Raw genomic sequence first — 11504 nt, forward strand, 5'->3', positions numbered from 1 at the left:
CATAATTTAGACTTGAGTTATTATAATGATATACATGTTATTAATCAAAATTTTTACTACCATCAAAATTTTAAAGAACAAATTGAAGATGAATTCAATAGAACTCTTAACGAATTTGAACACACAGAACCATTTAATAGACCACTATTACCTAAACAACAAAGTTCCAAAAAATTCTTTGCAATGATTGAAATTTTAAATCAATTCATTTTACCTAAATTTGTAAATAACACGACAAGTTTTAAAAAAATACACAGTATTATATATAGTGGAGCTTTAACAATTATCAGATTAAATGGATCAAAAGAAATTGGCCAGACAAATAATATAAAAGCGAAAGAATTACCAAAATGGGAACAAAGACTAAATAAACGTATTAATAATATCAGACGAGATTTAGGTAGAATAACTCAATATTTAAAGGGTATAAATTCTAATCATCTAAATAATTGTATTCAATCCATTTTAAATAACAACCGAATACATTGTTTAAAATATAATGAATATAATAAAACATTAATAGAAATCAAAGACACTTTATTACAAAAGTTACATATTTATTCTAAACGACTCAAAAGATATAAAAATAATAAACAACGGAAATTTGAAAACAAAATATTTAGAAATAATGAGAAGTTGTTTTACAAAAATTTAACAGATAATAAAACTGAAACTAATAATGGTACACCAAATATAAACGAAATTAAAGAATTCTGGTCAAACATATGGTCAAATGAAGTTCAATTTAATAATCAGGCAGAATGGATTCCTCATTTAGAAAATGATATACCAGATAGTAATAATCGGCATCATATTCAAATTAGCCTTGAAATTTTAGTTAAAAATATTAATAGTTCACATAATTGGAAATCCCCTGGAGGTGACCAAATTCATAACTTTTGGTTAAAAAAATTTACTTGTATTCATAAATGCTTACTTGATCACTTTAACGGATTTATTAGGGAACCTAACACATTTCCAGAGTTTTTAGCCCATGGTATAACATATCTGAAACCAAAAGATTCCGATACTAAAAATCCATCAAAATATAGGCCAATCACATGTCTACCTACAATTTATAAAATTATGACATCTTGCATTAAAGTAATAATTTACGACCATTGTCAAAAATTAAATATACTTAATGAAGAACAAAAAGGTTGTGTTAAAGAGTGTTTTGGTTGTAAAGAACAACTCATAATAGATACGGTAATAATGGAACAAGCTAGAAAAAATAATAGAAATATTTATACCGCATTCATAGACTACAAAAAAGCCTATGATTCAGTACCATATTCATGGTTAATTAAAATTCTTAAAATTTATAAAATTAATTTGGATTTGATTAACTTTTTATCTCATGTTATGACATTTTGGAGAACTACTTTAAATTTATCAATAAACAATACTAAATTAAAATCCGAGCCCATTCAAATTAAACGGGGAATTTATCAAGGAGATTCTTTAAGTCCTTTATGGTTTTGTCTAGCCATTAATCCTTTGACAAATCTATTAAATAGCACTGGATATGGTTTCAATATTAGACTCAATAATACCACACTATCCAAATTAAATCACCTTCTTTATATGGATGACATAAAACTTTATGCATCAAAAAAGAATCACATTTTATCTTTACTAACAATAACTGAAAATTTCTCAAATGATATTGGGATGAGTTTTGGTATTGATAAGTGTAAAATGCAATCAATATGTCGCGGTCATTACATTTAGAATATATAACTCAAGAAGGAGAAATCATTAAAAATTTAAATAAAGGAGAATTTTATAAATATTTAGGTATTAATCAATCAAATCATATTCAACACTCAATTATAAAAGAAAATTTAGAAAAGCAATTTTATTTATGAATTAAATCTATTTTAAAATCAAAATTAAACGGTAATAATTTAATTAAAGCAGTTAATACATATGCTGTTCCATTACTGACCTATTCTTTCGGTGTTATAAAATGGTCCAAAACTAATTTACAGAACATAAACATTAAAACTAGAGTTCTTTTTACCAAATTTAGTAAACACCATCCTAAATCTGCTATTGAAAGATTTAATTTACCACGCGAAAACGGTGGTAGGGGTTTTTCAAATCTAGAAATACTGCTAAAAAATCAAATTGCTTCACTAAAAAATTATTTCCTCAATAGAGCTCGTGATAACACCTTTTTTAATGCTTTGGTTTCAGCCGATAAAGGCTACACACCTTACACACCTTTAAATTTAAGTGATAATATAATTTCAGATATTGTTAACCCAAATATACCTGACACTATAGCAAATATAAAACAGAAGTCTTTACATGGGAGATACTTTAAAGAACTGGAACAATCAGAAGTTAATGTTCAGGCCTCTCATGCATGGCTTAAGAAATCAAATATTCACCCTGAGACTGAGGGTTTTATATTTGCAATACAAGATCGTGTTATAAATACAAAAAATTATAAAAAACACATATACGGTTTACAATCGATAATTGATAAATGTAGGATTTGCGGAACTGAAGGGGAAACAATTGAACACATTATTTCTTCTTGCACCGTTTTGGCTCAAAGCGAATATAAAAAACGTCACGATATATTCGCTAAAATTATACACATGAATTTGGCTGTTAAATTCAATTTATTAAAGAATACACAACCACATTATAGTTATACACCAGAAAGTTGTTTGGAAAATGACAGTTACAAGTTATATTTTGATAGAACAGTTTTAACTGACATTCATATTAAGCATAACAGACCAGACATTATAATTTTAAATAAACAACAAAAGCAAGCATATCTTCTAGATATAGCTGTTCCAAAATCACATAATATAACACAGACATACCACACAAAAATTAATAAATATTTAGAGCTCTCCGTTGCTATGAGAAATCTTTGGTGTTTAGAAAAAAATTCGATTTTACTACTTGTAATTTCAGCAAAGGGAATAGTACCGCAATCTCTTTTTAAAAATTTAAAAATTCTGGATTTAGATAACACATTGGTAGTTGAAATTCAAAAAGGTATATTATTATACTCATGTCACATCGTGAGGAAGTTCCTTAACATTGACACAGAACATAATACACAACAAAGTCAAAATGCGGAGGCGAGACGCCGGTAATTATGTTGGTAAGCACTGCACTATTACTTGATAGTAATATCCGTAATAGTGTATGTACTCCGGCAAAATTGCCGTGCCGCCGGGTGGAGGTGGGATAGTGTATACTTAATTAGTCGTTTTATTTTTTTTTTAAATAAGTACATATCAATTTAAATCAAATAGAAAAAATAGGCAACTAGTCAGATATGCAACTTGTTATACATTAGTTTGGCCTAACGCTCGGGCAGCGCTACATGAGCGCGTCCCCGAAAATGTAATCCCACTTGACAGTCTTAGGGCCAGTTTCATAATAAACTTAAAGTCGACTTTAGCTTAAAGTGACTTTAATGGATTGTTGCAACAATATGTTTCTATGGTAAATGGTAAACTTTAATGTTAAAGTAACTTTAGGCTGATTATGAAATTGGGGGTTACTATAGTTTAATTGTCTGTGGAGAGCATGGAATTTCGGGCAGCAATTTACATGTCATTTAAAAAAACCCAATGTAGTCTAAGCTTTATTGTCACAGATGTCATAATAATTAATTCTGACTGAACTTCAAAATGAACTGTCACAATTATGCACAATTATTTTACATTTTCGTTATTGTTTCTAAAATTTAATAAAAAAGGCGGTTTTGTTTTCAGAAAATCACATCTAAGCACTTGCAGCGTTTCAGAAATGATGAATGCAATTTGCAGAATGATATGAGACAATAGTAGATATTAAAATGAGGTTATTAATACGTCTAGCACCTAAACCCTGTTTCACATTTTATATCAGTCAAATTTCAAGTCTGTCCAAAATTCCGTGCTCCCAATAGTAGCCTCTTCAATTGAACTCATTTTTTCTTGACAAAATTAGGCAGAGAAATTTGTTGTTTGAAAATTTTGACGGGTCGCTAGGTGGTTACCAAGGTTCTCACAATCAGCCACCTCGTAATTTTGAGCCGCGATTTTAGTTTTATTATCTGTAATAATATCACAAGAGAGTGAGAATAAATTGAAAATAATTCGACAGATTTTCGAAAACTTGTTGCCAGGCAATAGACACGAGAGCCCGGAGGGCTCGAGTGGCTATTGCCATCTGGCAACAAGTTTGAGAAAGAATCTGGAGAATTATTTTCTATTTATTCTCACTCTCGAGGGGTATTCGTAGGATTATTTTTTCATGAGTACAAAATCAAAAATACAAAAAAAATTATATTATCACACTGAATCGTTCTTCGTTCATGTTCAGCAATTGATGACACTTACTGTCAAATTGAAAAATATGTTGTCACTAAAGAAAAATTAAAACAAAATACGAACTATAATTATTCTCACTTGGATAATGTACTTAGATTATTCTCACTATAATAATGATACGATTGGACAGATTTGAACATGTGATCAAAAATGCTGATGAACTATTGGAAGTTATAAACATGAAAAAATAATCAAATAAATATTCGTAAGGAGCGGGGAGAAGGATAAATTTAATACAATGCACGATGCGTAAGCCCTTTTCTTGGCCTCGGGGATCTTTGCGCCCTCGGCTTTACCTCGGGCTACCATTGTAGTCTATTTTTAGATTATTATTTTCAATAAATTTACACAATTTGACGTTTTTAATAAAGCGCGCCCAATTTTGACAGATTTTAAGAGGTGAACAAAATGTTGCTTGGCAATTTTTCATCAATTGTTTCAAAAGGTAACTGCTCAAAAACCTTCAAATTTAAATTAAATTTTTAACAACAAAATCTAATCTTTTCTTTGAATCAGACGAGTGATTTAGTTAATTGTTTGTGTAGACCCCTATTTTTTAATGTTTAACAATCTAATAATAATCGCGGCTAATTTTCAATAAAGAAAACATGTGTTAAAATTACATTTTTTAACTTGAGGTAATTTTGAACCTTCATCGTCTAAAATATTTTCATTTTAAATTTCATAAAAATCCTTTGGCAAATAACCGAGATATTAGGTTCGAAAGTCTTATCTAAGATACCTGTATCATTTCTCGTGCCAGAATGGTGAAAAAGGCTTATTATTGTGAGATCCCTTAATCAGTACATGTTATTGTATTAATTAATCTTATTTTGTTTTAAATTTTATATCATTTTAAAATTTTAGAAATACGGTCCATTTGTATTCATTGTATTTTTGTAATTTTGTTCTATTCATATCGGCAATGAACGGCTAGCCGAGAATACAATGCGAGGTTTCAAGATTGTAACATGAACAAGTTAAAGTACCTACCTACCAAAAATTAGAGTATAAAAACTTGTACGTAAGCAAAATAAATAGATAAATAAATAAGCCATTTTGTCGCACTTGTTTGTTTTATAATACTTCTCGCTGCGCTCGTCGTGCTCCAAAAAACGCGTGCAACAAAATAGTGTCTTATAAAACTTGTATAATAAATGACTGTTTTTCGTACTTCTCCTTTACACACCTGGTGTTGATTTTAACTTTGATTCGCTGACTTTCCAGCCCACTTTCATAACGAAATACACAAAAAAAATACTCTGTTTTTCCTAGTTCATCTAACTATTCTAACTAAAAGTATGTACTTAAGGGTTTCAATCAATTCATTAATATTGTAAAATTCATTCCAGAATCAAATCAGAATTAAATATTTATTGTAATATTTGTGGAGCAACAATAACTCGAAGAACTTATATTCCCGTGGTTTTTTTAATATAGTCGCGGAGAGCAGGTACGCTAGAATAAATTGTAGGATAACCTTCGCGGCCACATCCGAATGCCGCCGAGACGATACCAGCAAGAACATTGTCAATAACAAGTGGACCCCCGGAGTCTCCCTGGCAGGTACCTTTTCCTGCACCGTCAACACCAGCGCATAACATGCGACTCGTGATCCAGCTTCCGTATTTTTGTTTGCAGGTCGATTGGCTAACAATTTGGACGGTGACACTTCGCAAGTACTCCGGATCCGGAGATCCGCCATTCTCCGTTATTTTCCCCCACCCGCTTACCAAGGCGGAAGTACCAGGAGGCCAGCTAGTGGTCGACGACGGAAGGCCTATAATGGCTACGTTTTTGCTCAGACGGAAAGGTGACGCCACGCGCAAAAGGGAGATGTCATAATCGATGAGTTGGGGGTTGTAGTAGGGGTGTTGGTGAATGCTACGGATCCCGACCTCCTTACCTTTTTTGTTCCACGAGGTAGCAAATCTGATAGTCATCATATTACGATTGATACTAAAATAATGATAATTAAATAATTATTGCATTAAGTCGCACCAAAAACACGTAGGTACCCATTTGTGCAGTGAGCGGCGGTGACAACATATTCAGTGCTGATTATGGAACCACCACAGTCGTGTCTACCGTAACGTTGAACTGAGACTTGCCATGGGACCTTTTTGATATCTATCTCGTTGCCGCCTACGATTTTCTCATCAGGTGACAAAGTTTCCGTACGGATAAAAGTAGGTACCGCTGTAAAAAAATAAAATAAAGTACATTACACTTTTTTGATGAGCGTACTGTATAGGTTAACGAAATAAACCCGAGGCAGATGCTACGAAAAAGACTACGAATAAGGCTGTCTTCATTTTGAGAATATTTCAAAATCGTCTCTCCAACTAAAGTGTTATTCGTCAACATTTTTCTTTTAATACCTGAATTTTATCACATTTAATTATGTATTTATGTTAATTTTCTTGATAAAACATTATCAAGAAAATTAACATAAATACATAATTAAATGTGATAAAATCAACATGTTTTTTTAATACCTGAATTTTATCATATATAATACAATAAGTGGTCTAATTTTTTCCGACAAAATTTGTCATTTAAGACATGAGTAGCTTTTGCAACGAAAATTTTCCAAAACCAAAAGCAAAAGCTACGAATGCCTTAAATGACAAATTTTGAAGAAAAAATTAGACCACGAATTGTATTCGACTTGACAATCCACCGAGAAAATTTTTATCGAGTTAACCTAATAAATTTGACGTTTCATTTTGACATAAATTTTTTCGCTGAAAAACCACTAGTTGTTTTTTCACTCAGCGGGTTGTTTTTTCACTCAACTCGGTGTTTTTTCACTATAAATCAATTTGATTGGTCCAAATTTGAAAAATGCTGCAATTCGATTGGTTAAAAATTTTCGAGTTGGATTGTCACATTTAAATATGGATCACATTTAATTATATATTTATGTTAATTTTCTTGATAAAACATTATCAAGAAAATTAACATAAATACATAATTAAATTTAATAAAATTCAGGTATTAAAAGAAAAATGTTTTTAGTCTTAATTTAGAACGCTAAATTAAAACTAAATAGTAGTTTATTTAACGAGTTCGTGTGTAATTTGAGCTTTTTTTGGCATGAGTGGGCCAGTTTAAAACTCGAGTGAAACGAGAGTTTTAAAGGTCCACGAGTGCCAAAAAAGCCCAAATTACATAAGAACGAGTTGAATACAACGTTTTTTTGTTCGACGAGCCCCCCAAAGGCTCCAAATCGCTGAAAATCTTTAAAATTCTGACAGTGTCGAACAAAAAAACATGTTTTTTTCTATTTTGCACCTTCAACACAGTCATTATAACACTCAAACGGGTTTCGAAAAGGGGTTCTTTTCGATATCTGTTTCAGGAACATTTACTTAAATTTTTAATGTTGGCAGTGACTCGCAGTGAGTACAATAGTTGCTATACCTGATCACTGCATTTCACGACACTTTAAATTCAAATTTTGCAATTGGCATCTTCACTACACTCTTCGCGGTCTTGTGTGATCTGCCTTTTGTGTCTTGGTGTCCCGGAATCCCTGTATATTCACTCTGCTACGTTTTGCTAGTTTCACCAATCACCATTGCATAAATTCTCTTCGCAATAGAAAATTTTCTCCCGTCAGATTACTTGATCAAGTGTTATACCGTGATGACTGTTGCCATATTTTTATTAAATTAAAGATTCTACCTCTTCCATCTGTGTACGTTATGCAATGGTTATTGTTTATCCACGAGAATGTATCTAATCACAAATCACAGTAGCATTGACGACTTTACTGTATTAATTTATACACTGATCCGTCCAATTCTCGTAAATCTTTAAATTACGAACAATTATTGCGAAAGGTAAGTATGTATTTCTATTAAATATATGATACTGAGGAATTTAAAATTTGATAAACTACATCGACTTATTATTATTAAATTATTTTGACTTCATAAAGCCTTCTAAATTAATAGTAATTAAATTCATTCTTTCAAGATCGTAGGACAAATACCTAGGTATAGTTGACTCAAGTTGCAAAACACCACTTTGCCTTTGCAACAGCATTTTTATGGCATTATTCATTTGAAATTACTTTAAAACTGTACTTACATGGAAAATATTCAATCTAAATTATGATTTTCTGGTTGCCATATTTTTATTAAATTAAAGATTCTGCCTCTTCCATCTGTGTACGTTATGGAATGCTTACTGTTTATCCACAAGAATGTATCTAATCATTAAAACTCGGATTCTATGCAAATTGCATATTTGTTTCTATGGCGTATACAGGGTGTTAGGGAATGGTCTCCCAAGAATGTCAGGGTGAGTTTCTGAGGGAAAATATGGTCGAAAACCTTAATACCATTTTTTCCCAACATGAAAGGTTTTCTCAAAGATAAAAATTTAAAATGGTGCCCCACTGTTTGGGAGCTCTTGCACTATTTTATTCTTGTAATAATTAAATAAATAGTTAAAGTTCTGAAATGAAAGTTAATTGCTTAGCAACTAAAAGACAACAATGCCTTTGTCAGATTTTATCGAGTACCTATTGTCACAATGACGTTTCGGTTTTGAATACTTCCCTTGGATAATATCTCATCAAAAACTACCAGGATTGCATTTTTTTAAGGTCAAAATCAGTAATTCATTCGAAATATTTATCTAGATTCACCGCAACCTTGAAGTAAGTCCTTTTTTATTGCTGCAATAAACTGAAATTATTTCTACAGCTTTATTTGTGATACCGCATCTCGATCAACCTCTAAAGGGATTTGAAATCGAGCACTAACCACCTAATACTACTAATAAGATTCGTTAATTTTGGTGTAACTTTATTTATTTGTATTTGTATTGAAAAAAAATCATAATAAATGTTCAAAATGTCCTCCCTTTGCCCTAATAGAAGCATTAGCATACCTTCGGACAGCAGCAGTAGCCTTTCCGCTACAGAAAACACATATCTGCATACTCCTCGATAGAATGTTCGGGTATTGTAAACGATTGTAGTCTTCGCAGGCGACGGATAAAAGATAGATCAAATTAAAATGTAAACTTTGACAGTAGTAAATTTCGAATCGTTACCAAGCAATCATTTATAAGTCGAAATTTATAAGATTTTTTATTTTTCACTTTAGTATATATGCCATTCACGATATTTTGGCATAAGGGGAGGCCATGGAAAAAGTGCATTTAAGTTGGCAGTAAAGCTGTCTGTTGAATTAGGTTATGTTTTTCTAAATTTGAGGTTATAAACTGCGTCATTGTCTAGTGCATTGTTGTCAGTTTTACTAGTTTGCAATATAACAATACTCACACATTTTTAATCCAATTTAACAAAACAGGAAACTGACTTGAACAGACTACAGAATAATACGGACCGGGACCGAAAGACGAAGTGGCTCCTGTTAATTTATGTACCACTTAGATAACCCACCTATACAGTGTCTTAACCAACCAGTTAGTAACTTCTCAATGAATTTTTCATTTTAGCCAAAACATTCCTAGAACTAGATTGTATAAAATCTTGTACCTACTTATTAAGCCTTACTTTATTCGAATCTTTCTGCAAAATATTTACACACCCATCGTCTGTGACAAAAAAGAACAAAACTATTCAACTTCGATAATTTCATTAGAAAATTCTGAATCATCATTACCTGCATCAAAATCCAAATCAAATTCCGAGTCAGATTCTCCTAATGAAATTATTAAAGGAAGAACGTTTTCAAATGAAAGATTTCACATTAATTTTGCCCAATCTTCGGAAATAAGTTCTTCACAATATTTACAAAAATATTGGAAAATTTCAGGAGTACATTTCAAAATATTCAAGCCATAAATTCACAACTATCGCAAAGTTATAATAGGTCTTACAAAACCCCTGTGCCATTTCAATTGGGTCGTTGTTTCTTCCTTCACTATCCGTGCTACATATTTATCTTGTACTCACCTACGATTCAATTTATACACAAAAAGAACTTGACTTCATTGTAACTTACTGAAAATATGTTCTGCAGTCTAATACAAACACCATCAATACGTTTTAAAGTCTCTTGATTATGATTACGGTAAATTCGGCAACATGTTACGTTCATTTTGATAGGTCCGCATGTCAGGCACTTTAGTGACAGCAGAGATGACAGAAATCAAACATGTATCCAACGTTAAAAAATAAAATCATAGCCTCCCCTTATGCCAAAACATCGTGAATGGTATATATGTATATAATTGCATGATAACTCCTAGGATACGAAATACGTAAACATGTCCATAACAACCGGGGAATAAAACAGGGCGTAATAAGAATAAGCGGGCGTAATGAATTCATAACGCCCTCATCAATTCATAATTGCAGAGGCCATTTTTTTTTTTAAAGAACACGTATAGTGAAAAATAAAATCTTGTATGCACCACGGCGTCACCGAATGATTACGCCCATCGAACGATATCCATCTCTCGGGCTAAAGCCCTCGAGCTGGATTCATCGTTCTCCGGGCGTAATCATCGTTGTAACGCCCTTGGTGCATAAATAGCTATTTTCGTGCACAAAGCAATATTTCAGCAGTCCCAAAACAGCAGGGAACAATTTTATTTTCTGAAAACGGTTTACTTTATCCAAAAACCGTATAAAGGTTTTCGACCACATTTTCCCCGATAAACTCACCCTGAAATTCTTGGGAGACCATTCCCTAACACCCTGTATAGACAAAATTTTGGATTTTCTGGGCATATTAACAAATTTTGAATGAAATAACGTCATTTCAAAAATGCATATTTTGCATATTTGAAGCACCTTGAGCATATTTTGGCGAAAAATGCATATTAGTTCATATTTCTGCAATTTTCTAGATTTTTTTTGTTCATTTATTGAACCTTGCAAGTCTACACGCTTGCTTTAAAACCATAGGACTTCTTGGTAGAGTGTAATTCCAGAGAAATAAGACCATAAATTTAACAATGGATCTCCTGTTTCTAAAACTTCCTGCTAACGATGCCTACCCTTTCCTTCGAAGAATTTTAATCGCTATACGTGAATTTGCATTTTGCAACATTCAATCACAAACGGTCTGCTAGTCCTAGTCGTAACGAAAAGTGCCTTTAAAAACAATATGCCGAAAATATCTGAATCAATTTTTGCTTGGATGTAACAATATCCGGAATTAT

General features: G+C 31.9%; 1 protein-coding gene across 1 annotated transcript; it reads right to left on the reverse strand.

Moving 5' to 3' along the window:
- Window positions 1-5708: 5708 nt before the first annotated feature.
- On the reverse strand, window positions 5709-6711 carry LOC138126441 (trypsin-1-like). Its single transcript, XM_069042221.1, has 3 exons — window positions 6622-6711; window positions 6371-6551; window positions 5709-6311 (listed from the first exon to the last, which is right to left on the reverse strand). Exons 1-3 carry the CDS (start codon window positions 6665-6667, stop codon window positions 5765-5767), a joined length of 774 nt encoding a protein of 257 aa, XP_068898322.1. The 5' UTR covers window positions 6668-6711; the 3' UTR covers window positions 5709-5764.
- Window positions 6712-11504: the final 4793 nt, after the last annotated feature.

The sequence above is a fragment of the Tenebrio molitor genome, chromosome 3 (assembly GCF_963966145.1).
Source record: "Tenebrio molitor chromosome 3, icTenMoli1.1, whole genome shotgun sequence".
Taxonomy (NCBI): Eukaryota; Metazoa; Arthropoda; class Insecta; order Coleoptera; family Tenebrionidae; genus Tenebrio; species Tenebrio molitor.